Source organism: Elephantulus edwardii, unplaced genomic scaffold (genome assembly GCF_000299155.1).
Source record: "Elephantulus edwardii isolate Elephantulus edwardi_28Jun2011 unplaced genomic scaffold, EleEdw1.0 scaffold00107, whole genome shotgun sequence".
Taxonomy (NCBI): domain Eukaryota; kingdom Metazoa; phylum Chordata; class Mammalia; order Macroscelidea; family Macroscelididae; genus Elephantulus; species Elephantulus edwardii.
In genome coordinates, this window is record NW_006399857.1 from 868288 (window position 1) to 896223 (window position 27936).

At 42.4% G+C, this 27936-nt stretch overlaps 1 protein-coding gene across 1 annotated transcript; it reads right to left on the reverse strand.

Moving 5' to 3' along the window:
* Nucleotides 1–14905: 14905 nt before the first annotated feature.
* On the reverse strand, nt 14906–27821 carry NOA1 (nitric oxide associated 1). Its single transcript, XM_006891973.1, has 7 exons — nt 26681–27821; nt 23742–23906; nt 22612–22817; nt 18577–18708; nt 16758–16874; nt 15254–15374; nt 14906–15105 (listed from the first exon to the last, which is right to left on the reverse strand). The coding sequence occupies exons 1-7, from the start codon at nt 27819–27821 to the stop codon at nt 14906–14908; spliced, it is 2082 nt and encodes a 693-aa protein (XP_006892035.1).
* Nucleotides 27822–27936: the final 115 nt, after the last annotated feature.

Genomic DNA, 27936 nt, shown 5'->3' on the forward strand with positions numbered 1-27936 from the left:
GATTTCATCTCCTTGTCAAAAATCAGTTGACCATAAATAGATGGGCTGATTTCCGGGTTCTCAATTCTATTCCATTGATCTCTGTGTCTGTCATTGTACCAGTACCATGCTGTCTTGACTACCAGTGCAGTGTAGTAGGATTTTAAATCAGGGAGTGAGATGCCTCCTACCTTTTTTTCTATTTTTAAGGAGTGATTTGCTTATTCATGGCTTCTTTCCATTCCAAATGAAGCTGGAGATTGCCTTTTCCATCTCGTTGAAGAATGGAATTGGTATTTTTTTTTTGAATTGGTATTTGTATTGGGATTGCATTGAATGTGTATATTTCCTTTAGTAGTATTGCCATTTTCACAACATTGAGCCTTCCTCTCCATGAGCAGGGGATATTCTTCCACTTCTCCAGGAAGAGACTTCTTTTTAAGGGAGTTAAGATGTAACAGCAAAAATAACCCAAATAGAGAGGCAGGTCCAATTAGATGAGTTTAGAACCAAAATTAACTGACTTTTGAACTTAATTTGGTTTGTGAGTAAAGATTGACCCTCACTTGTTCTAATTATCAGTTTTAAGTCCAGAATTTTAAAAATACATCTCTTTTCATGGTAGTTTTGTGGTGTAATTCTGACTGGAAGAGATCAATATTTGTTTCCATTCCAAACAAAGGTGACCCAATAGGGTGTGGAAATTATCAAACAATATCATTAATACCACATGCAAGCAATATTTTGCTGAAAATTACCCAAAAACTACTGGAGCAACACATCAACAGAGAACTGCCAGATGTGCAGGCTGGGTTTAGAAGAGGTTGTGGTACTAGGGATATTACAGCTAATGTTAGATGGATCTTGGCAGAAAGCAGTACTAGAGGAATGTCTATTTGTGCTTCATTGACTATGCAAAGGTTTTTGACTGTGTGGATCACAACAAGCTGTGGCTGACTCTGAGCAGAATGGGAATCCCAGAACATTTGTTTGTGCTTATGCGAAACCTCTACTTGGGCAAAGAGGCAGTTGTCAGAACAGAGCAAGAAAATACTTTATGGTTCAAAATTGGAAAGGGCGTCCACAAGGGTTGTATTCTGTTTCCATACCTTTTCAATTTGTATGCAGAAGAGATCATGCTGGATCGTGGGCTATATAAGGAGGAAGGTGGCATCAGGATTGGTGGAAGATTCATCAACAACCTGTGTTATGCAGATGACACAATCCTGCTTGCTGAAACTGAGGAGGACATGAAGCACTTGCTGCAGATGGTCAAGGACTGCAGCCTTCAATGTGGATTGTAGCTCAACATCAAGAAAACAAAGATTCTAACCACTGGGCCAATTGGCAGCACCAGTATGGATGGTGAAGAGATTGAGATAGTTAACAGTTTTAGTTTGCTTGGCTCCACGGTCAACACTCTTGGTACCAGCAGCCAGGAAATCAAGAGATGAATTGCGTTGGGAAAGTCAGCTGTGAGGGACCTCTCAAGAATACTGAAGAGCAATGATGTCAGGCTGGAGACTAAGGTGCACCTGATCCATGCTATAGTCTTCACAATTATGTGCTATGCATCGGAGAGTTGGACAGTGAATAAGGATGAAAGAAAGAGAATTGATGCCTTTGAGCTGTGGTGCTGGAGAGAGTGTTGACTATACCATGGACTGCTAGGAGAACAACCAGGTTTGTCCTGGGCTGTTCATTGGAGGCAAGGATTCTGAAGCTTTGTCTGACATACTTTGGGCATGTTGCAAGGAGTACCAGTCATTAGAAACGGACGTCATGTTTGGGAGGGTGGAGGGACGGTTCAGGAGAAGAAGAGCCTTGATGAGATAGATTGATTCAGTGATTGGGGCAGTGGGAGAAGGTGTGTCGGAGACAATGAGGTTGGCACAGGATAGAGCAGGGTTTAGGGCTTTTCTATATAGAGTCGCTGTGTGTCACAGCACATAACTACAATTAATTCCTTGGATGTTTCATGTGAATCTCATATTTCTGTAATCAGCATTGTAGGTCAGAAGCTCCATGCATGCTGTGATCTGTCCGTGGTACTTGGCAAACTCACTTACTGATTTGAAAGCATCTCAGCCAACCCTAAAGTACTGTCAATTTTAAGCTATCTGAGGTAGTAAATTGCCTAGAAACGCATTCATACTCATTTAGATTTGGTCAGCATAGCTGAAGACAAAGAGTGCAGTGTACCAGATATTTATAGACTCACTCTGAGAAACATGTTCAGGGCATAAATGTCTATGATACGATTCAAACGAAGCCAGCAAGGAAAAAAAAACAAGTTATAGAGTTTGTTTTTTACAATTTATTTTGTTGTTGAGAATATGGACAGCAAAACTTACATCAACAATTTCCACATGAACAATTGAGTAACATTGATTGCATTCTTTGAATTGTGCAGCCATCCTAACCTTATTTTTTGGAATCTTTCCTTCCTAATTAATATAAGCTCTCTGGCCCTTAAAGTTCCTATCAAATCATTAGAATTACTGTTGTCATTCTTGTCCTATATGTTGTCGTTATGTACCGTTGAGTTGCCTGTGACCCAAAGCGATCCTATGTACAGTAGCTCTGAAACCTGCCCTGTCCTGAGCCAGTCTCACTAATTCCAACACACCAACCCCCACTGCCCCAGTTACTGTATCAATGCATCTCATCCGGGGTCTTCCTCTCCTGAGCTGTCTATCCACCCTTCTGAGCATGATGACCTTTCCTAAGGACAAGTGTCTCCTGACCACGTGCCCAAAGTATGTGTGACAGAGCTTCAAAATCCTAGCCTCCAAGAAGAAACTTGGTTCCATCATCTCCAAGACAGACCTGTTTGTTTTGTTGGCAGTTCATGGTATGTTGAAGACTTTTCTCCAGCACCACAACTTGAAGGCATCAGTTCTGTCAACCTTAGAAATTGTCCAGCTCTCTGATGCATAGCAAGTAATTGCAAAGACCGTGGCCTGCATTAGGCTCACCTTAGTCTCTAGACTGACATCATTGCTTCTTGTACTCTGGAGAGGTGTTCTATAGTTATTAATAATACATAATGTTCAGAGAAGTTCATGTTTGAGGGTCTTCAGTGTTTCCTTTTTCTTCTCTGACATAGTAAGTTTCCTTTCTAAGATTTAAACATTCTTGCTTTTAGACTTGTGATGAGTATACAGTATATTGTAAGCTCCACCTCATTGCCATCCAAGGAGTTTCAGCTTATAGGGAGGCTCCAGTGGATTTCTGAGGCTCTAAATTGCATTGCTTTGGGCAAGACCACTCAATGAATCAATTGTGATTCCTGTTAACCCTTCATTGAATTTCTGAGGCTGTCAATCTTAAGGAGAGGATTTGTTGTTACTGTTATGTACTGTTGAGCCAAGACCAACCCATAGCTGACCCTCCACCAAGTTTTTAGAGGAGACTATCCATCTTTCTCTCACGGAGCAGCTGGTAGAGTCAAACTGCTTGCCTTTGGGTTGGCAGCACACCTTGTCACCAGAGCTCCCTAAGGGAAGCATGTTGTGTACTGTAGAGTTCAAACTGACCCATAGATGACTCTCCAGTGGATTGTCAGAAGCAGATAATCAGAAAAGGGAGACTGCCCATCCTTCGTCCCTTGGAGAAGCTGGTGGCTTAGAACCATGTGCCTTTGGGATTGCAGCACAGCATAGAATCAGAAAAAGAATTTTTTAAAAAGGACAAAGATTTGGATTCCAGATATAACTAATCTTTTTTAAATGATTGTTACTTTTAATGAAAGTTTACAGAGACTTTGGATTTCCATTCATTCGTTGTTGTACTTTTCTCCCTGTCCACCTCTCCTCCCTAGTTCACTCTTCTCTTTGAAAAGTAAATGAAAAATTCTTTCATTGTTATACAATCCTTGCCCCCAAGACCACTCCACTATGCAACCTTCATTCTGGTCTCCTGTCATAACAATAACACTTAATCAGAGAGAGAGAGAGCAGTTGGCTTAGCGGACAGAAAGTCATGCTCCCAAGCCAAAGGTGGGTGACTCTACTCCGCAGTCCTCAGGCCTGCTTTAATTGTTTTTGGTGAAACATTCTTCTAGGTTGTGTAACCCTGGTATGTCCACTTGCTGTATAGAGGTAACTTGTGGTTGCTGTGAAGCCGAATACTGTGACACTGATGAGTCAAATACGAGAATGGTTACCCATGGTGGACAGTGTTTGGTGGAGCTCCCCGACAAAACAAGCTTGGAAGCAGGAGTAGAATCCACTTCCATAATAGCTTGCCTCTGGAAACCTTATGAACCTGGAGAAGGGATGAACGTTATACGGATGTCCAGGACTTTCATTCATAGGGTTGCTATGAGTAGCCTACAACTTGACGGCACTTAACAACAACATATCCCTTTTAAACAGTTCTCTCCCTCATCTGTTTCAATGCAGTATATATATTTTATCCTATCTTTCTCAGTCTTTCCCCAACCCCGATGTCAATCCCGTTTTACAACAGTGGCACTATGCAGTATTTGTCCTTTTATGACTGAAATAGTTCACTCAGCATAATGTCCTCCAGGGTCACCCATTTTGAATAATACTGCATGAGTTTCTTGATTTTCAATGCAGCGTAGTATTCCATTGTGTGATATATCACAGCTTCTCTATCCATTCTTTTTTTGATGGGCACTTAGGTTGTTACCAACTCTTTGCTATTGTGAACAACGTGGCAGTGAATATGGGTATGCATATATCTGCTTGGGACGGTTATGGTTTCTTTAGGGTATATTCCCAGTAGTGGAATTCCTGGGTCAAATGGTATTTCTATTTGCAACTTTTTGAGAAAGCCCCATACTGCCTTCCATAGTGGTTGCACCATTTTACACTCCCACCAACCAAGGGTTCCAGTTTCTCCACAACCTTGACAGCATTTGATGTTTGCTCCTCTGTCAAATTTTGCTATTCTGACTGGTGTGAGATGATGTCTCATAGTTGTTTTGAAATGTAACTAATCTTGTATATTGTTGTTGTTGAATATCATTGAGTTGTAACCAACACATAGCTGATCCTCCAGCGGGTTTTCAGAGGCAGTTTAATCATTTGGGAGGAGACTGTCCATGTTTCTACTGCAGAGAGGCTGGTGGATTCAAACAGCTTGTTTTTGGGATTGCAGCACAAATTCTTACCACTAGACCCCTTGTATATGAATAATTAAATTGTTAAAATATTGAAGCCAAAAACGGGAGGAGACTACTTCATTTTTCACCAATGGAGCAGCTAGTGAGTTTTTAAAATTCTTTGAAAAATTATGATTTTAGTGAAGAAGTCAGCTAGTGGCTTTGAACTTTTAGCCTTCCAGTTAGCAGGCCAGCACCTAAACTACAAACATCACCAGAGTTTCTTTGAAGTTGTCTGAAACACAACTTTTTGCATATGAGGGGTTATCTTTATGCCGAAAGGAAAGAAACTCTAGAAGTATAAATGGTGCTAAGCAAAACTTGTCTTCTTTTTTGCTATTTTCCAAGGAAAGGAAAAATCAGCTAGCTGCATGTACACACACACACACACACACACCACCCTCTCCTCACTCTCCTAATTCATTCATTCATTCATTCATGCATTAAATACACTTATTTTCCTGGGGACCTTTTTTTATTTGTGGTGCCCCTCTCCTCATCTGGGGAACTTTTGCAAGGTTAGGAAGAAATCTTGGCAGTTTTTTGCTGGTAAAATCACCAGAAACATGTCTCTGTGTGTATGTGTTGACCTTATTTTTCTCAGGTTTTTCACAACTGCTAGAAGCAAGGATGGTAAGACTTTGTCTCATATACTTTGGACACATTATCAGGAAGGGCCAGTCCCTGGAGAAGCACATCATGTTGGGTGAAGTAGAAGGTCAGTGAAAAGGCAGAATACACTCAGTGACATGACAGTGACTGCAGCAATGGATGGAAGTAGAGAAGAGATGTTGAGAGTGGTACAGGATTCAACAGAGACTCATTCTGTTGTACTTAAGGTTGCTGTCAGTTGCAGCTGACTTGGTTGATGCAGGAGGATTTCATGAAACAAAATGATCAAGAGGCAGTGGTCAAAACAACTATAAGATATCATCTCACCCCAGTCAGATTAGCAAAATTTAACAGAACAGCAAGCAACAAATGCTGGCGAGGTTGTGGAGAAATTGGAACCCTTATTCACTGCTGGTGGGAGTGTAAAATGGTGCAACCACTGTGGAAGGTGGTGTGGCGCTTTCTCAAAAAAGTTGCAAATAGAGATACAATTTGACCCAGGAATTCCACTACTGGGAATATACCCTAAAGAGACCATAAATGACATCCAAGCAGATATATGCACATCCATGTTTATCTCAGCTTTGTTCACAATAGCAAGGAGTTGGAAACAACCTAAGTGCCCATCAATAAATGAATGGATAGAGAAGCTATGGTATATTCACATAATGGAATACTACGCTGCATTGAAAATCAAGGAACTCATGCAATATTATTCAAAATGGATAACCCTGGAGGACATTATTCTGAGGGAAGTATCTCAGTCAAATACTACAAGGTGCCACTGGTGTAAAACAGGACTGACATCGGGGTTGGGGGGAGACTAAGAAATATGGGTCAATAATGTATACCACATTGAAACAGATGAGGGAGAGAACTGCTTTAAATGGATATGTTATTAGATATTTTTGTCATGACAGGAGTCCAGAGTGAAGGCTGCATAGTGGAGTGGACCTGGGGGAAGGGATTGTAAAACAATGAAAGAATTTTTCTTTTGCTTTTCCAAGAGGGTAGTGTCCTAGGGTGGAGGGTTGGGAGGGGAGAAAAGTGCAACAACGAATGAATGGAAATCCAAAGTCTCTGTAAATTTTCATTGAAATTAATAATAAATTAAAAAAAAAGAGTTGGTGGTGATGAAAGAGGAAGTTCAAGCTGCTCTGGACTTGGATAAAAACATGTCCCAGCAATTGATGGTATACCACTTGACATATTTCAACACGTCAAGCTGCCCTGGAAGCATTCATTAGGTTGTGCAAGAAATCTGGAGGACAACTACCTGACTAACTCACTGGAAGAGATCCATATTGATTCCCATTACAAAAAAAGGGTGACCCAACAGAGTGTGGAAATTATCAAATGATATCACATGTAAGCAAAATCCTGCTGAAGGTTATCCAAAAATTATTGGAACAACAGCATATCAACAGAGAACTGCCAGATGTGCAGGCTGGGTTTAGAAGAGGCTGTGACACTAGGGACATTATAGCCAATCTTAGCTGAAGCAGAGAATACCAGAGGGATGTCTGTGTTTCATTGACTATTCAAAGACTTTGGATTGTGTGGATCACAACACATTGTGGCAAACCTGAGTAAAATGGGTATGCCAGAACACTTGATTGTGCTCATGTGAAACCTATGCTTGGACCACGAGATAGTCATCAGAACAGAGCAAGGAAACGCTGCATGGTTCAAAATCAGGAAAGCTGTACATCAGGGATGAATGCTATCTTCATACCCTTTCAATCTGTATGTGGAACAGATTATTCAAGAGTCTAGACTCTATGAAGAGGAATGTGGCATCAGTTTTGGAGGAAGACTCATCAACAACCTTTGTTTTCTGATGGCAGACCTTGCTGTAACTGAGGAGAACCTGAGGCATTTGCTGAAGAAGGTCAAAGACTGCAGTTCTCAATATGGGTTGAAGTTCAACATCAAGAAAACAGTGATTCTCACCACTGGGCCAATTGGCAGCATTATGTTAGACAGAAGAGAGAGAGATTGTTAACAATTTCAGCTTGTCTCATTCCATGATCAACACTCTTGGCACCAGAAGTCTGGAAATCAAAAGACAAATTGCACTGTAACAATATGCTGTCAGGGACCTCTCCAGAATACTGAAGAGCAATAATGTCAGTCTGGAGACTACAGTGCACTTGATCCAAGCCATGGTCTTCTCAATTACTTGCTATGTGTCAGAGAGCTGGACAATGACTAAAGGTAATAGAAGAGTTAATGCCTTTGAGTTGCTAGAGAAGAGTATTGAACATACCATGGACTGCCAAGAGAACAAAGAAGTCTGACCTTGAGAAGGTGAAACCAAGTTGCTCCTTGGAGGCAAGGATTTTGAAACTCTGTCTCACATACTTTGGAAATGTTCCCAAGAGAGATCAGTCCCTGAAGAGGGACATCGTGCTTGGAAGGATGGAGGGACAGCACAGGAAAGGAAGACCAGGATGAGATGGATTGAATTAATAACTGGGGTAAAGGAGGTAGGTGTGTCAGAGACAAGGAGATTGGCTTAAGATAGGGCAGGGTTCTGTTTTACATAGTCACTGTGAGTCACAGGTGACTTGATAGCACATAATAGCAACAAAAACAACTGGCCTAACATACAATGTCTATGATTAAGCATCCACTTTTTTTTTTTTAGCATCCACCTTTTACTGAATCTTCCAGTGACAGTATTAAAACCAAATGAATGCTTCTACCAGCTTGGCCCTGAAGATCCTTGATCATGAAGATGGCTCAGGATAGGGCAAGGTTCAGATCTATTTTGAATTACAGTTGACTTGGTGGCACTCCCCACCACCACTCAGCTTTGATTATCCAGAGAGTCTCAAAAACTCACTTATTGCCTTTACAGTGAAACTGACTCATAACTGACCCTCCAGCAAGTTTTTCTTGTTAGATGCCATCGAGTTAACCACAACTCATAGCCACCCCATGAATACCAGATCTGAGCCTTGCCCTAGCCTGTGCTCTCCTTGAGCCCACTGATAGTCACTGCACCTCGTTGAGGATGTTCCTCTCCTCAGCGGATCCTCCGCTTTTCTAAGCACATTCTTTTTCTCCAAGGGCTGACTTCTTCTAACGACATACCCAAAGTATGTGAGAGAAAATGTCACCATCCTTGCCTCTAAGAAGCAGGCTAGTTTCTCTTTCTTTAGGACCTATTTGTTCTCTTAGCAGTCTGTGAGACAATTCATTACTCTTTTCTGACAACACAACTCAAAGGTTTTGAGTCTTCTATCATCCTGAGACGTGGTTCAACTTTCAGATGCATAGCAAGGGATTAAAAAGACCGCAGCGTGGATTTGGTGTACCTCAGTCTTCAAACGGACATCATTACTCTTTGGTACTCTGGAGAGTGAGTTTTGGGGAGGTTGCCAATTGCGCAGGAGATTGCCCGCCTTTCTCCCCTGGAGTCGGTGGACGTGAGCTGCCAGGGCGGTGCTGCTGTCTTTAGGTTGGCAGGACAACTTCCTACAGGTTATGTCACCACAGCTCTCTATCCGGAAATTCTAAGATCTGCTTGGAAAGTTAAAGATCACTTTTGAAAAAAACAGGAACCTAAGAGTCACAGCAGTGGGTGTGTTGAGGGGAAGATCTACTTAACGCATATTCAGGAAGGACAGGAAACTCCGATACTATTCTCTAATGAGACTAACGATGCCTTTGAACATGCAGGCAGGAGGTGAGGCAGCATCCCTACATGACGTTAAATATTAACCTTGAAGCACTCCTCAAGCATGCTAGGGAATTACAGCACGGGGAGACGTGAGGGGCAGGTGGAGGTGCTATCTGTTGTATTCCCATGAATCCGAGGCCTTGTTTTTCATGTTGAAGCATTACTCTTCGACAGTTGGGAGAAAACAATCCCACAGGGAGGAGGAAAGCAGCCAAGAGAAAATGGAACAGTCCGAGAAAGAATGGGAATGATTCTATTGCTCCGTGAGGCAGAGCCAAGTGGGAGGGAGGCCAGGGTAAATGCTTGGAGGCTGTCTCCGGCTCGCCTCTGCTAGTGCCCTGGGTGCCTGCTCAGCGAAGTGGGAGCTGGCTGCCACAGAGGGCTCCAGGTTAGTTATCTGCAGAAACCAGGCTAGGTCTCCAGGTTGCAGGAAGCATCTCAATCACCAAGAAACTCAAGCACACATGGTCTTCTCAGTTATCACAGGAAGTGTCACAACTAACATACACAAATTCAGACACGGGGAACTACACAGAAAAGCCCTGGCAAGGCTCAGCATTTACGGTGCTTAAGCTCAAACCTGAGTTTGTGTGTCAGTGAATTTGATGAAGATACTGTTAAACTAGTTTTACAAGCAGTTGAAAAGCAGAGGTTACTTCTAAATGTCACTTTTTAAAAATGCAACTTTGAGCCTGATGTTACGAGGAGCCACAGAGCCTTTGATGGCACGTTTCACTTCCTCTGAGTGTCTCAAACATAAAAGAGGTAACACACATAACAGAAGGCTGCACAGACCGATGAGCAATCAGTCTAGTATAAACTTGCTTAGCTGCTTTCAAAACCACCTGTTTGTTCTGTGGAAGTCAGGAGATGGCCTGACATTCTGCCATTAAAGGGCCCACTAACTCCCGCAGCTCACTGTGGTGTGAACGAATACTGACTCAAGGGAGGTCTTCATACTCATATTAATAGATTAAGAGGTATCAATACACCAGTGAAAGTTGAAAAATGAAAAACAGCAACAACTCTCTTAAAGGAAAATCCATCATTGTGAAACACAGTCTGGCTGCATTTGCTTGGAAGAACATGGAGTAAGTTAACCCCAAGTTGTAGCAAGGGCATCTTTTCTGAGTCACTGTAATCCTCCCCTGGCTTGCTTTCTTGCCAGTTTTTAAGTCAGGATCATAAAAATCAGAACCCAGAACCATTCCGTGTAAATTAGTGTACTTCTCTAATTTCACAGATGAGAAAAATCAAGGCCCAAAGACATAAATATAATTAAGGGAGCTAAGAAGAGTAACTTGAACCATTTGAAACACTATACCTCAGGACAGCTCAAGGGAAGTTTAAGTCAAATTTTAGAGGTAAGAGATCTGTTTTGTTGTTCTTGTTGTGTGCCACGACTGCCCATCCTTCTTTGGTGGAGCAGCTGGTGGATTTGAACCACATGCCTTTGGGATTGCAGCACAATACACTAGGCCACTAGAGCTCCCTAATATGAACTGTGAATATTTAAAAAGGAAATCTTTGCTAGTCAAGAGGCCCCAAAATTTGGAGTGCATGTGAAGAGAGAATATTTTTCTTTCTAAAATACTTTTATTTCTTAGTTGTCAAGGTAATGATTGTGTCAGCTTTTTTTTTCCCCAGGAGTCATTTCTCTTTCTTTGACAATTTAAATATGAGTTATGACATTGTATTGCACATCTCCAATAATATTTTTTCTACAAATATAGATTCCTATGAAATCTGATTCCTATACAGCTCATCAGGTGAGATCCATGTGCAAAGCAGACACTTATGTCTTTTAAAAAAGATACTTGCAATGAATAAATCATTGAAAATACAAAATTTGATTATCCTATTTCCAGCCACATTTCTATCTCCATGCTTGTATTTTCAAACGACTATTCATTCTTTACTGTTTGCAACTTTTGCATTCTAGTCACCAATTATCAATAACACATCATTGCCTGTATGCTCAATTTCAGACTGCAAGATTTGGTAAAAATTCTCAAGTTCTCTCTCTGGCTCTAGATGTAAGGACATACGTTTGAAAGTCATGTTAATGGTCTTTCATGGGTGTATATGGATATTATCCTATCACTCACAACATTGTATTGAAGGGTAGAACTTGAAATGGACTTTTTAATTATGAACACAAAACCATTCTTTTTTTGTTGTTTAGGTTTTCTTTGTTTGTTTGTTTCACAGGGTAATATACCATATGATTATTTGATCCAAATTGGCCAAACCTGGTCCTTCTCAGCTCACTAATGCCTTTTATGTTGGTGTTCATGCTTTCCATTTCATTTTTAACAATTCCCAGTTTTCCAACATTCAAGCTATGTGCATTCCATATGCCAATTATTAAATGTTTTCATTGTTTTATTCATTTTAACTACCTTAAGATGTTATGTGCTATAAGTTGCCTGCGACTCATAGCGACCCTACACATAAAAGCCCTAAACCCTGCTCCTGTGCCAATCTTACTGTCTCTGACTCATTTACCCCCATTACCCTAGTCACTGAATCAATCTAACTCATCGAGGGTCTTCCTCTCTTGCACTCTCCAAGCACTGGTCCCGCCTTGCAATATGTTCAAAGTAGGTCAGACAAAGCTTCAGAATCCTCTAAAAAGCCATTAACTATTTTCTGCAATGAGTATTGGAAGGGGAGAGAGAGATCAGCTGGCCCAGTGGACAGAAAGCGATGCTACCAAGCCGAAGGTGGGTGACTTTTAATCGGCGGCCCTCGGGCCTGTCTTGCATTGTTTTTGTTCAGACATTCCTCTAGGTCGTATAGCCCTGGTGTGCAAGCTGCCGTGAGGCTGAACACTGTGACACTGATGTGTCAAATGCGTTAACTGCTGGTTACCCAATGCGGACAGAGAGTGGGGTGGAGCTCCCCGATTAAAACAAGCTTGGAAGGAGGAGTGACATCCACTTCTGTAATCGCTTGCCTCTGGAAACCCTATGAACCTGGAGAGAGAAAGAGAGACACCCAAGCATTGAGGACTCTCCTTCATAGGGTCGCTATGAGTTGCCTGTGACTAGACGGCACTTAACAACAGTGGAAGGGGGACAGGCAGTTGCTATTGGGAGTGTCTAGGGACCAGAGATGGCAAGCAAAGTTTTATTGGAAAAAAGTCCATTTTCCCCAAGATACCAACAAAATTCATTCTGACAAACTACAAAGTTGTATTTTGCATCTCAAGAAATGTTTCCCTTTATTCTAATGAGTTATTGAGAGGAATAGCAGAAGGCAGGAAACTGTGATATAGGGGCTTCCACATGACAAGCCACACACTGGCAGAGCCTCTCTATTAAGACATTTATCATAAAGGTCAGTCTACAGGAAATTCATGAATCTGACTGCATTCCCACCCAGCCTATCCCCCTAGTGTATATTTCAACACTGTAGGACTTGACATGGCAATTATGCACTGTAAGCAGCTGAAGTACTACCTACTCACCTAGGGATATCAACAGGTAGACCTCAGACTAATGCATTTAACCACAGTAAACATTACACCAAGTCCAACATGAAAATGTAAACAGTGGTTAAAATGTTTTTCAGTTATTGGCAACCCCCCCCCCAAAAAAAAAAACCATACACACACACATGGCTTGAGTTTCCTATCTAATAAGGCATTTCTGAATTGTTTAAGGTGGGAAGCTCTGGTGGCATTGTGGCAAGAAGCTGTGCTGCAATCCCAAAGGCATGCAGTTGTTTGGGGGATTTTTTAGCAGCTGAAAAAGCTTTATTGTTCCATTTTGTCCAAGGCTTGGGCTAGGGGCTTCTGGGTGGATAAGATACTTGCCCAGCCCAGCAGCCACCAGTCTTCTAATGTTGGTCAGATGGTCACCCAACTTCTTCAGTAGTTTCACTTCCTCATCCAGGAAGTGTGTTCTCCAGAAAGTTACAGAGATGGGGGTCAGTGTGGGCAGAACCCACAGCATGCAGATCTAGAAGTGCCTGGTTCAGGTTCTTCTCCAAGGCTAGTCTTGTTTCCATGGGGTCCAGGGTTTTACCCCACTCATCCTGGGATGGCTTCTGCCTATCTTGGAAGAGGATACGGTCTCTGCACTACCTTTCGTAGCTTCAAGAGACACTTAGCACCCTCATGCTTCTCCTTCACCAACTCTCTGAAGAAGCGTCCCATGCCTCCCAAGGCCACATCTTTGTGGTCTAAATAAAAATCCAGAGAGAAGTAGGTGTAAGCGGCCCACAGGTGCAAGTTACCAGATGGTTGATGCCGGCCTCTGCTTTGGCAGAGTAATTCTGATGGATCGGAGAGCTCATGGTTGAGAATTTGGGGCTAACAGAAAACCGGTGTTAGCTGGTCCTGAAAATAAGAGATGGCTAAGAAGATGTTTCCGGGGTTACACCTAGAGATGAAGTTGGAGGGTGGTTGGAGGCTGGAGGTGAGGGGTCACAGAGTCTGTTCTATTCAAACATTGTTGAAGCAAGACAGATCCACAGGACTGCTGGGGAACGCAAGACATGGTTTGTGGCCACCAGCTGCTCTGTGGGAGAAGGATGGGCAGTCTCCTCCTGTGGTAATAACTGCCTCTGAAAACCCGCCAGATGGTCAGCTGTGGGTTAGTTCAGACTACAGTACACAACAAGATAGATGTCATGGACTGACCCACATTCAGAGGAGACAAGGACCTCTGCCAGTCAACAGCGAAATCATGCTCCTAGAGGTGGCACCATGAGTTTAGGCTTCTAGCCTCCTAGACGGTGAGAACAAATGTGTTAAGAAGGCCATTTACTTGTGGCATTTTGGTTATAGGAGAAAAGAGAATTAAGACAGTGCACCTTTTCCAGTATCTTGCTTAATAAAGGTCTGAAACGGCTCCCATTTTCTTGTGTGGGTGTGGTCAAGTGACTGACCACTGAGCTACATGACATTAAGTGCTATGTGTTAACCTCATCTCCCCTCCCCCCCCCCTTTCCTAAACTATAGAAGCCAAAGATGTTTCCTTTCCTGTTTGGAAACCACGTTAAACTCATGTGATGTTCTATGAGTTCATGAGTGTTATGTTCTATTAATTAGATCCTTGGACAATTATATAAGGAGAGCCAAATATATTCATTTCATTCAGTCCAATATATTTTGGAGAAATTAATCTGCCAGGTTACTCATTTCCCTATATATGCCAATTGCTAAAATGCCCTGTGAACAATAGAATTCAAATGTGTGGAGGGGGGAATGCAACTGATTTCAGGAAAAAAAAAATAGTGGAAGACATGTGGATGTAGCAGGTATCTTTTGTAGATATATTTGGATCACTGGCCTATTACAAAGACATCCTACAGAAAATACTATGCATTTAAAACCTCAATGCTTTACAAACAGAAGAAGTTCAAGTAATTTTAAAAGGCCAGCCACTAAGATCTCTAAAAATGTTGGGAAGAAGGGCTTTATTATAATTTTTATTTTAATCAATGTCTGTAGTCGTTGTATGAACAAGGTCAGTCTCAAACATTTATCTGTTTTTCTTCTGCAGATTGTATACAAGGGAAGGAGGCTTCTTGGTTTTATAGGCCACACTTTTCTTGATGCGCTTTCCTTTGATGTTCACAATATGTGGTAAGAGAGGGGGTCGGACTGTCAGAGCTGTTCCCTGAGGTGTGTAGCCTCGGAGATGCAGTCTGTCTTTAAACTGAGGTGTTACTGAGACCCAACCTACACAGGCAGGCAAAAGAACACAAAATGGGGTTAGGAAATGTTCTCAAATCACAAAAGGAGGCTCTGCTCCGTCTGGGGAGCCCCCCCCCCCGCCAAAACCATAATTCCCATAGACATTTTGAGAATGTGCCGGGTGTAAACTTACCTGCAGAGGAAAACTTGATGTCAGCTACAGCTTCCAATTCCTCAAGTCCTTCTTCTAATGTAATGTCTTCAGCAACAAGAGGAGGGAATTCTGCCATTCGCTCTTTCCCACCCAATGGAACCTTCCATTGGAATAAATGAAGATGTGTGGAAGTTGAAATGAAATCTCCAGTTAACTCTAATATTGGATAAATCATTGCCAAGACATTTTGATAAATGGATCAAGAATAAAATCCTTTTTGACTTTCTGTTGTTGAAAAACTGTCAAATCACTTTCAGGGTCAAATGCAAAGCATGGGAGCTCTGTGCTTGTGACGAAAATACAAATCTTGGTGCCAAAGGACACATTTTGGGCAGGCGTATGGTAGTAACCTCTCTGTACAGGAGAATGGTGTTTTTTCATACTGTTTATATAGCCCTCCAACATAGAGTAGGAATGTTGGGCAATTAATACCGCATTTGCTAGAGTCCTGGACGTGAAGATTAATTTCAACCTTATAAAAAGCCATAGGTACATGTATAATGGAGAAGATTCAGCTTCTCTATTTCCAGAAATGTCCGTGAATTGAAAGGAACCAGATAATAGTAAGTGTGTCTGTTCATTCTTGAAGTTCATACTCCAAGCCAGGTCCTGTGGAGGGCCTGAGGGCACACAAATGCTACAATGTGGTCCCTGCTCTTAAGTTCAGATGAAGGAAATGACATGTAAACAAATATGAGGTGAGAAATGAGGTAAGAGAGGCATCTATAAAGTACGATAGTTTCAGCAAAAGGGGTGTTTTCATCAAGGGCAAGTTAAGTGGAAAACTATTATCTGGGAAGCATTTTGAGAAATGGGCCATAGTTACTTTGTAGAAAGGTATTCTGAGCAGAGAGTTACAAGATGTATAGACACAAAAGCTGGAAAAGGGATGGTAAGTTCAGGGAACTATAGTTTAGACTTCTGTGAGTAACGTGGAACTACCAATGAAAAAGTCAGAGAGAGATAAATTTTTTTTTAAAATTACCTGCTTTATATTTTGAAAAGATGTCTCTACTGCTGTACTACTGCCATATTTAGCAAGAATTCTTTGCTGTTAGGGGGTTATATTGTGAACTGTAAGATATTTAAAAGCATCTCTGGCCCCTATTCACTAGATGTGAGCTGTAACCTAAATCTTAACAGTTGTAACAAAATCTGCAGCATCTCTTTATGCCATACAAGCAACATTGTCCAATGGAATTTTCTGCAGTGATATGACTATTGGACACTTAAAATGTAGTTAATGTGACTAAGGAACTAAATTTTAATCAACTTATTTAAACTGAAACGGTATTATGTGACTAATGGTTACTCTATTGAGCTCACAGCTCTGCAGCTATCAGTGCAATTCGATTTCCTTATTAGGGGCAGGAGGAGCTGGTAAGATAGTACACTCTGTCTAACAAAAGTTCCCTTGTAGGGTTATGAGACTACTCCATTATGCTACCTATACTGATCTGTGACTGTCAAATACGTCACTTACATGTAATAAGGTATGACCTGCATGCTTCTGGTACAGAGCATCTGCCCTGTCCAAGGAGGTAATGTGCACAGGAAGGAAGTTGGAAGCCACAACTGTAAACCAAGCCGAGTGATTTCCCTGCAGAATGGAAGAAATAACAAACATACATTTTACACTTTACATCCTGGAAAGGGTCAAACCGGGCGGCTCCTTGGAGGCAAGGATTCTGAGCCTCCGTTTAACATACTTTGGACATGTTGTAAGGAGAGACGGGTCCTTGGAGAGGGACATCATGCTTGGGAGGGTGGAGGGACAGTGCAGGAGGGGAAGGCCCTCTATGAGGTGGACTGATTCAGTGACTGGGGTAATTGGGATGCATGTATCAGAGACAGTGCGATTGGCACAGGACAGAGCAGAGTTTAGGGCTGTTGTACATAGGGTCACTATGAGTTGTAAGCAACTCAACGGCACATAACAACAACAAACATTTTACATAACAATATCTTTCAAAACCAGAACGTGATAGTCAATTAAAAAAAAAAATAATCAAGCCCCATTATATATTCTACTCTTGAAATAGCAGCTGTAAAAAAGTGATATTAATACCTGAATAAAAGGCACAAAATAGAAATTGCACTTGTGAAATCCATGGAAAACTAAGATTGTTTCCACAGCTTTTAGACTTTTTTTTTAAATCCAAGTAATATTTCTACTACTAAAAACAAAGAGGAAATACTGTCTCTTCTAATTACTTCTATGTAAAAATTGATATTCTGTGGACTTTAGTGAACTATATAAAGGTTTTAAGTACGACACTAATTTTTAGTAAGCTATGAATTTAAGCCCCAAAGGGCCTGAGCATAATGGTGACTGTGATGAGGGTTCAGGTAAGGGTGAAATTCCTATTTGTTGTTCGCAGGGTCACTGAGTCATAGCAAAGTTGGCAGCATCCAACAACAACAACATGAATTTAAAATACAAGAAGTGTGCCCCTGCAATGGCATGTTAGCTGTGATGGTGTGCAGGCTGCATTCACTATTGTTGTATGCATCCATGTTTCATTTCCCTTCCTCTGATTTACAGCCTCTGAAAACCTGCTGGAAGGTCAGCCATGAATTGGTACTGACTCGACGGCAAACAACATAATATTAAAACGTGGAATAATTCAACAGATCACCTACTTTTTCTGAATGATGAGATGCACATGAATGCCAAATAAAACCCATCTATATATGAAAGCATGTAGTGCTGTATCGTTAAGTCAGAAATGACCATTATTGATCCTCCAGTGAGTTTTCAAAAGCAGGAAAACAAACAGGAGGGGACTGCCCATTTTTCAATGGAGGAGCTGCTGGTGGATTTGAACTACGAACTGTTGCATTGTTAGTTTTCTTATCACTGAGCCAGCAGAGATCCCTTCAGAAAAGCATATACATGATGATTCATGAAAGTCTGGAACTTACTTAACACATATCCACCCTGCTATCTGAAGGTATGGCATATGATTTCCATATGAAATTATACCACAGGAGAGGGACAGTGTTATTGTATCCTGAATATGAAGCTTTATGGGGACATTTAAGATCCCATTGAAGAGGTTTTTAAGGCCTTGTCCCTTTATTTGGGACAGGGGGAGCATTTCTTTCTCCTTCTGTTTTCTTATGGGGATTTCTTTTGAATATGCAAAAAGAATTGTGTCTCAAACCTCCACATAGTACTCCACATTTGGCTGGTTTTGATCAACTGCTTCCTTAGCCCTTTCCCCTTGTTTTTTCCCAGGAATTCTTAGAGAATCTCAGACCCTAGTCTTTTTTTTTTACACGGTACAGACTTTCCTTACCTGGACAAAATCTATCCGGCCTATAGCACCCAAAAAGAGAACCATTCCTTGTTTGAGAATAAAAGTTCTTGGAACAATGGCATGTTTTGGCAAAACAACCTCTACTTCTTTTTCAGTTAGAAGACTTAAAATCTGTGAAGCAGAAAAAGAGTTTTAGAGAATTACTTTTAATGTAGATATATTACACGATAAAAAGTGATTATTTCAGAATATGCAGTTAAACAAAATGCTAAAATTTGCTATAAATTTTATATACAATGTTTTCTGTCTAAATTAAGCCCAACTTACTGATAGTCCTACTCAGTATTTTTACAACTTAAATATGAATAAAGGCAAATAAATTTTTAAGTGTGGGAGACCGACCATTGTTACCAGCAAACCCATTCTAGAATGTCAACATCAGCATAAACTCCAAAACATTGCTGATTTAACTGCAAATTAGAAAATATGTTCTCTCCCTCAAAGCTTCTAAGGAGTAATGATTTTCAGCTTAAGATAAGAAATTAAGGTATCTTGTGTTCCAGTAGTAAAAATAAATTAAAAAAACACCCCAAAACAAACAAAAAACCACCAACAAAAACTCAAGGAGCAGGTAAAAAGCCTGACAAGTCTTTCTAGGGAATGATTTTTAATTTCCTTTAAATTTCCACACTTTCCCCATCTCCACACCATCAAATAATTGAAAATTCAGCACTCTTTGGCTTTCAAGGATGACAAGTTTTTAGATGGACTAGAGAAAATCAGAAAAGGAAAACTAGGAAGTGCCTAACTCAATCTGGTTAAAATGAAAGTTGTTGCTGTGTACTGTAGAGTTGGAAATGACTCCAGTGGGGTCTCAGAGGCAGTTAACTGCATGGGAGGAGAATGCCCATTCTTCTCTCAGAGCAGCTGGCAGCCTCAAACCACAGGCTTTTGGGATTGCACCACCGCTTCTTGCCACTAGGCCAAAGTAAAACATGAGAAAAGATCCTGGTAATCCTTTTCAGATGAGGACCTAATGCTTCCATTTCATAGCAGTTAGTTTGAGAAGCCTTGGTTTACAGTCTCAGATGGCACAGGAACCATTTTTTGGGAGACATTTTATAGCTAAAAATTTGAGGGCCTCATGCTGCTGGCAAAAATATTCTACAGATTCTTGCTTCTCTGATCTATTCCATATGAGCTACTAACATAAAAGTTGTCCCAGACCTAATCAGGTCTGAATAGGAAGAATGAGTAAAGTGAGAGATCATTACTGGAAAGTAGGCCAGTTACACTGTGTTACAGATTGTTAGGGAATCAAAGACTGGGTACAAATCATTCTTATTACTGTTGTTAGCTGCTATTCAGCTGATGCCTTGTATGCAGACCAGAACTACTCAACAGGGTTGGTCTGAACTACTATTTGGTTAGCAGAGGCTAGAGGTTGAGTGCTTAACTATTTGCATCACCTAGACTACTTAACAATTCTTCTAGGAAGGCAAAGAGAAGTGAAAGATCTATGTGATTATGTGACTCAGGGCACTAGCTAGAGTAAAATTCTGAGACTGAAATTGGAAGTAATCCTCATGCTGCAAAGGAAGGAAAAGTGCACAAGAAATCATGGTTTAAGATTTCCAGAGAGATAACTAGATGAGTCAGAAACTGCCAGTAACCAGATTCAAAGGATGCTGGTTAATGTTTAATTAATGCTGCAAGGCTACATCCTCAATGCACAACTGAATAAATCAAGAACTGGATGAAGTCAGCATACGAATGACAAGACTGTGAGTAAATGAGAAGAAAAGGATACTGGCTAAATTTAATAAGTTGCCCAAAATTCTGCCAACTAGATGTCAAAGGATAGAATGTAGTAAAGGCTGGTGAGGAGGGTGTGCAGAGACTGGAACTCTCCTAATGCAGGGGGACTGGAAAAGGGCACTTACTTTAAAACTCAGAAATGCAGCAATCCCACTAATTGGTATATATCCTAGAGATAGAATAGCCACGACATGAACAGATGTAAGGACCTCCACATGCACCGCAGCATTATTTCCAATGGAAAAATGATGGAAACAACCTGAGTGCCCATCAATGGGTGGGTGGATAAATAAATCACAGCACATACATACAACAGAATATTCTGTTAAAAGTTTAACAAGGAATTGGTGAAACAATTGTTTTGTCAAGGGTTTGTTGTTCCAAATGGTTTTCCTAGCCATTGACTCTTGATCATATAAGTGGGACAAATAGGGTGAGTGTAAAGTAATTATGAAATTGGTCCGTTTTCCCCACCTGGTTAAGTTAAATTGTACAGATTTAGCAAGAAGGGTGGGCATCTCACTACCAGCAAGGAGGTGGAAACCGGGAGTGCAGGGCATGTGCTTTGGGGCCAGCGACTCCTGCATCAGTCAGACTGGCATCTACACAAGAGAAGCAGCAGCCTTAGCAGAGACCAACATGCAACAGGGTGGGCTTAGGACTGTGCCCCACAGAATCACAGCCATACGCCTTCACCCAAGCTTGCTGGAGGACTGAGGAAAGACGCCGAAGCCATAAAGCTGAAAGTCAAAGGTCCTGTGAACAATGAAGAAGCTGTGTGGATAGAACTGTATGCTTCTGTCAATCTGAATTGCATTTCCCTAACACAGTTCTTTTAACAGTGTTACAAAGTTTCTTCCTTTCTGCCAATTAAGGCAACTACATATAAAGGCAGGGAGCACTGGTAGCCTGGCAGCAAGAAGCAATCCTGTTGCAATCCTGAAGGCACTCAGTTGGACTCTACCAGCTGCTCCTCGGGAGAAAGATGGGCAATCTCCTCCTGTGCAACTACCTACCTCTGAAAACCTGCTGGTGGGTCAGCTATGGGTTGGTTCCAACTGTATGGTACATAACAACAACAACAACTACATATATATTGGCAAGGCAACTCCCTATGGACTTTGCCATCAGAACTCCAAAAGGGCAACATCTGCTCCAAAACAAAATTAAGATTGGATGGATAGGAAGAATCTCAGGAGGAAGTGAGAAAAGTTATCATATTGAGAGAACTGCAACTAACATTATAAAACAAATATATATAAATTGTTCAATGGAAAATTAATTTACTTTCTTAAACTTTCACTTAAACCACAGTAAGATGGGGGGGCAGCTTAAGGGCAGGAAAGTGGAGTTAAATCCTATTCTAAATTATACTCATCTGGAGGTTCTTGTGGAAGAAATTTAGAAATTAGAAATCATTTGGAAAAGAGACTTGGGATCATAAATGGCTTGGAACCCTTCTCTCTGAAGAGCTGTAGGAAATGATGAGAAATGTGCATTTAGTCAGTGTATATTTAGTGTTTCAGCCAGACTAACAAAATCAAAGAGGAGGATAGGACAGAGTTAGGAAGAGATAGGACTGCACTTGAAATACTTCAAAGTTTTGCATGGGAAATAGTCATTAGACTGGTTTCCCCACAGCTCAGAGGAAAATGCGTTCAGGTTACAAGGACTGTTTAGTTCACCTCAATGACAGAGCAGGTCAGAGATGTGATAGTGCTTTAGCGGAAGAACTCCACTCATTGTTGCATCAGAACCAACTGATAGCTGACCCCCCAATGGGTTTTCTGAGGCTGCAAATCACAAGGAGGGAAGTGCCCATCCTTCTTCAGCACACTGGCTGGTGGATGCATGCGGCGTGGCCACTGGCCAGGAGCACAACTCCACATGGAATACAGCACCAGAGCTCCCCAGCTGAAGGGTCACTCCTTCAGTTCTGGATAAATGACTCTTTAAGGGATATTTTATAAAGGTAAATTCAAGCACTGATGAGATGACTGGAATGAAGTGGTATTTTAAGGCTTCTTTCAGCCTTAAATCTTTAAGTATCTCCCAATTATAACACCCGTAATTATCCTGGTAAGTTGTCAGCAGTGATGCCTGCTGAACGAGAAGACGGAACTTGAGTCATGCCTGAACTGTCTGTGCATGAACTGTAACTGAGTCTAAGGTGCAAGTATAACCGCGTTTCTGTCTCCTGCCGTTTAATACTCGTGTTAACTAACCTACTATTTCTAAAAGACACCAAATACATACACAGTTTTCTTTTGTAATTCCAGGGGTATCATAAAACCAATGTGCATCTTTTACATCTTCTGGTGTCAATTCGACTCGTCTGATGGATTTGTCTACAACCATGTCGGGCTCCTTTTCCATGTCAAAGGCAAGTGAATCAGCATCAAACTCTAAGGTGGTGTCATCCTTCTGTTCTTTTGAATACAAGAATGTTCTTCCAACTCTTCCTGAAACAAGATGTACTGACGTTATCATCACTTCTTTAATGCCTGTCATCCTAGAGAACTAATTTTTATGTTTGCCCCAAACAGCTACTTTTTGTTTGTCTCAAACAAATCAGACAGCTAATTTTGAGGTTAGCCTCTAGTATTTTGTTTCCATATGCTAAAGTATATGGAAATGAGACTATGATGTTACCTTTGCTTTTCATTTGAAAGATACACTGTTGTAAAGATCAAGTGTGTGACAACAAGATCAAGTGTGTACAGGGCTGGGAGAGAGAGAGGTTTTGAAAATAAAACTGTTTTTAGAAAAAAAAAAAGGTTGAAAATAGATACCAAGAATGGGAGGGTAGATTAACTTAATGCTGTTGTGTGGAGTCAACAACTCCACCACCTGGCTCCTTCTTAAGAGTCAAGGATTCTGAGGCCTCATCTGACATACTTTGGGCATGTTGCAAGCAAGGACCAGTCTTTGGAGAGGGACATCTCACTTGGAAGGGTGGAGGACAGAGAAAGAGAAGATGACCATCAATGAGAGGGACTGAATCAGACTGGGGTAATGAGGGTAGGTGTATATGAGATAGTAAAGTTAGCAGAGGACAGAGGAGGTTTCAGGGCTTTTGTACACAGGGTCGCTATGAGTCACTTCACGGCACATAACAACTGGCTGCAGGAAGACAGTGTATCTGGGGGAAATGTTTCTACAGTTGATAATGGCTAAGTGGGCAGCAACTTTTCTTTACCAGGACTTCTCCAAGTAACTATGGTCTCCATATTCCCAGCACACTGACCCCCTTGTAGCTTTATATCTGAAGGGCCACTATGTTCTTTGCAAAAACTGCCCCAGACAACTCTCTTCCCGGTTGCTCAACAATCAACAAAAGCACAGAATGAAAAGCAGTTTTCCAATAAAAAACAAAGCATGCTTACCTACTACATAACTGTGCTTTTTCAAGAAATTGAGTTGATTTTGTTCTTGCTCAGGAAGATCATCTTCAGCTTTCGTTGCATCGTTTTTAAGCCTCTTTTGCCTTGCAAACATTCTATAAGGAGTTGGGTTGCAAATAGGAAACTTAAGAAGGTTTAATGTAGTACCTGAAAAACCAAAGAATGAGTACTTAAAAAAAGAAAAAAACAAACACATTGTACCACAAAATGGAAAGCGGGAAGACTAACATTTTTTTGAGTTACACCGTGTTGAAGGGAATTTGGTGACTCAGTGGTTTAAACATGTGGCTGCTAACCTCAAGGCCAGCAAATCTGAACCCGCCAGCTATTGTAAAGATTTCTAGCTTTGGAAAGGCCAGTTCTACTGCCTTTACAGGATGGTGCTCAACTGAAAGAGACTTGCTATCTAGGTGATCACACTATGTTGGATATTCTGATTTATTTCATTTAACCTTTTTTGACAACCCTCTAAAAAATGATATCCATTTTAAAGATCTGAAAGTAATCTTATTTCTAAACTTGGCTCAGGATTTAAACCTAAATCTGCAGGTCTAATTACTTTCTGTTTTCACAAGGTATAAAAGCACTTTCTTGTATAATTCAAACCATGTTCAAGACAGGGAAAGAAAAGTGTCAAACAGAATTAAATGCTGGTTTCAGTGGAACAATGGGGGCAATACTTTTGAATGACTGTTGTTGACTGCCTTCGAGTCAAGCATGACTCATAGCAACTCTATAAACAAAAAGCCTGAAGCCCTTCTACAACTATCAATATTTATCAAAGTTCATAGAGTTTTTGGAGGCATGTTATTTAGGAAGTGGATGCCACTCCTGCTTCTAAACCCGTCATAGAATGTTATTGGATGAGTTGCCTGTGATGCATAGTGACCCTATATACATCAGCTCTGAATCCTTCCCTGTCCTGAGCTAGTCTAATTCTGACAAACCAACCCCCACCGCCCCAGTTCCTGTATCAGTCCATGCGCCCAAAGTAAGTGAGGCAGAGCTTCAAAATCTTAGCCTCCAAGGATAAACTTGGTTTCAGCCTGTCCAAGACAGATTTGTTTTCTTAGCAGTCCAGGATATGTTCAAAACTCTTCTCCAGCACCACAACTTGAAGGCATCTATTCTTCTGTCATCCTTAGTCATTGCCCAACTCTCTGAAGCATAACAAATAATTGAGCAGACCACGGCCTGGATTAAGAACACCTTTGTATCTAGACTGACATTGTTGCTCTTCAGCGCTATGGAGAGGTCATGACAACAGATTTTCCCAGGGCAATTCATCTTCTGATTTCCTGACTGCTGGTGTTAAAGAGTGTTGATTATGGAGCCAAGCAGGCTGTAACTGCTAACAAACTCAATCTCTTCTCCATCTATCATGGTGCTACCAATTGGCCCAGTAGTGAGAATCATGTTCTTGATGTTAAGCTTCAGTCCATATTGAAGACTATAGTCCTTGACCTTTTGCTGCAAGTGCTTCAGGTCTTTTTCAGTTTCAACAAACAAGGTTGTGTTATCTGCGTATCGTAGTCTGTTAATGAGTCTTCGTCTAATCTTGATGTCATCCTCCTCCTCATAAAGCCCTGCTTTCTGAATGATCTGTTCTGCATAGATTGAAAAAGTATGGGGATAGGACGCATCGCTGACACACTCCCTTCCTTATTTCGGACCAGGCAGTGTATCCTTAATCTGTTCTCAGGACTGCTTCTGAATGATTAGACAATAAAAATTCAAATTTACAACTTTCTGGAAGATTCTACTCACAGAAGCACTACTGTAGTTTGTTTAAACACTAATGGTCCATAAAGGACTAGTTTGTGGTTACAGAAATTTCTTACAGCCACAAAAACCAACATTTATCCTACACAGAGTGACACATCACACTGCATTAGTGAATTTTTCCAATATGAAATGTGTATAGCACAGAGTCTACCTTAAGATGGAAAGGTGTGGGGTGGGAGGAGTGGGGTGAAGATGGGTAGTGGGGAAAATCACAGGATCACACAATTTAGTGGGTGGAGGGAACAGGTAAAGAAAATGGGAAAGATCCGGTGGGGACCTGAAAAGGGTAATGGTGGGCACAGTCCAATGGTGATTACTTTTATAAAACAAAATGTATGGGAACGATTTTATGAAGCATAATGTCAATGTAGGAAAAGTGTGAAAGACACATAAAGTCCCCATTACGTATATGAATGAAACACAATGTATATGAGTAATAATATGTGAGTCGGAACTAACTCATAGCTGACCCTCCAGCAGGTTTTCAGACAGTAAACTGCACGGGAAGAGACTGACCATCCTTCTCCCTTAATCATATGCACACCGATTTAAAAAGGGAAAAAAAGGTGTGAGAGACAGAAAGGTGGAGGCTCAGACAAAAAAGCGGAGGTTCAAAGAGTAAAGAGAAGCATGACTTCCAGAGAAGTAACTAAGCTGTAAGGGAAACTTCGGGGGTTTTGTTCGTTTGTATGTTTCCAGTTCCTGGAATGGTGACCGGAACCAAGAAAGGCTCCATAAATGCTTCTATTTACCACACGATACATATTCTCCAAGTACTAAACTGACTCGGAGAACAGATGTATGCTAAGTTAAAATAAAAATTCCCTCAAGCTTATTGCTGTTGAATGGGAGCAGACTTCCAGCTGACCTTCCAGGGGGTTTTCAAAGCCAGTAAATCTTACTGGAGGAGACCATCTTTCTCCGGAGAAGTAGGCGGATTCAAACTGCCACCCTTTGGGTTCGCAGTGCCATTTCTTACCCACTAGGTCACCAGAACTCTGTACTCAAAGCTGGGAGACAATTATTAATCGCAACGCTCTCCAGGCACCCTCTGGTGGAAGTTACAGAGGATGCCTGCAGTAACGACCCGAAGTCCAACTTCCCAGAAGCTGTAGGGGCCCGTCTCCTAAGGTCACCTGGCCAGGGGGAGATGGTGGCCCTGTCGATGGCCTCGGTGCCCTTGGCGATGCAGTAGTCCGACTCCAGGAGAGTATTGAAGAGAGTGGACTTGCCGGCGTTGGTGGCGCCCACCAGGAAGACGTCGCCGCGGTAGCGCCAGGAGCGCTGCAGCGCGGAGATCAACTCTTCGACCCCAAAGCCTGTCTTGGCGCTTATCAGGCGCACGTCCCTGAGTACCGTGCAAGGCTTGGCTGGCGGATTCGGGTTCTCCTTTCTGTCCCGAGGACCGTCTCCACCGGGATCTTGGGACTCTCTGCGTCCGGCCGGCGGGAGGAGCCCGGCGCGGACACAGTCGCTCCAGAGGCGCTCCCGCAGCCGCTGCCGGTAGCCAGGAGAGTCCTGGGGCAGCAGGTCTACCTTGTTCCCCAGCACGATCAGTTGTTTGGGGCCCACCAGCGCGGGCAGATCGGGCAGCAAGGCGTCGGGCAGGTCCAGCAAGTCCACCATGTAGAGCACCAGTGAGGGCCCCGGGCGCCGGAGCGCGGCGCTCACCAGCTCCAGGTACTGCGCCCGGCTCACCTGCAGGCGCAGGGCGCGCCGATGGTGCACGAGCAGCCAGCAGCGCTGGCACACGGTCCGCGCCAGCCCGCCGTCCGCCTGCGCCGTGGCGCTGAGGAACTTCTCGCTGGGCAGGTAGCCGGGAAGGCTGGGGTCCTGGCAGTGCAGCTCCGCCCCGCAGCCCGAGCAGTTCACGCCGCTGGCAGGCACTGCCGGGTTCGGGTGCCCCACCACTGGATGCACCCGGCGGCTGAGCCGCAGCTTCTGCTGCCGACGTTCCTCCCGCCGCTGTAGCCTCTGTCGCTCCTCTTCCTCCTGTTGCTGTTGTAGCTGCTCCAGCAGCTTTCCTGGGGTCAGCGAAGGTTCCGGCTCGCTTACGTATTCGGGAAACAGAAACTGCTCCTCCATGTCAGCTCCATAGTTCTCCGTGGCCTTCGGGCCATGAGAAAATCCGTGCCCCAGGCCCGAAGGGTGCTGGAAGGAGAAGGCGGCCGCGTATTTCTTCTCGAACAGCGGCTCCCGGAGACCATGGCGCGGTACTCCAGGAGCAGAGGGCCGAAACAAGCGTAGCAAGCCCTGTGCTAGGCGTGCAGGCAGCATGACCGCCCCGGGCACGGCGAGGGGCGGGGCCACGCAGTAATCCCGAGTCGAGAGGTTGGGAACCGCCCAAATCCCGTGAGTTCTCGCGATTGGAAAGCTTGGCGGTCTGGGAACT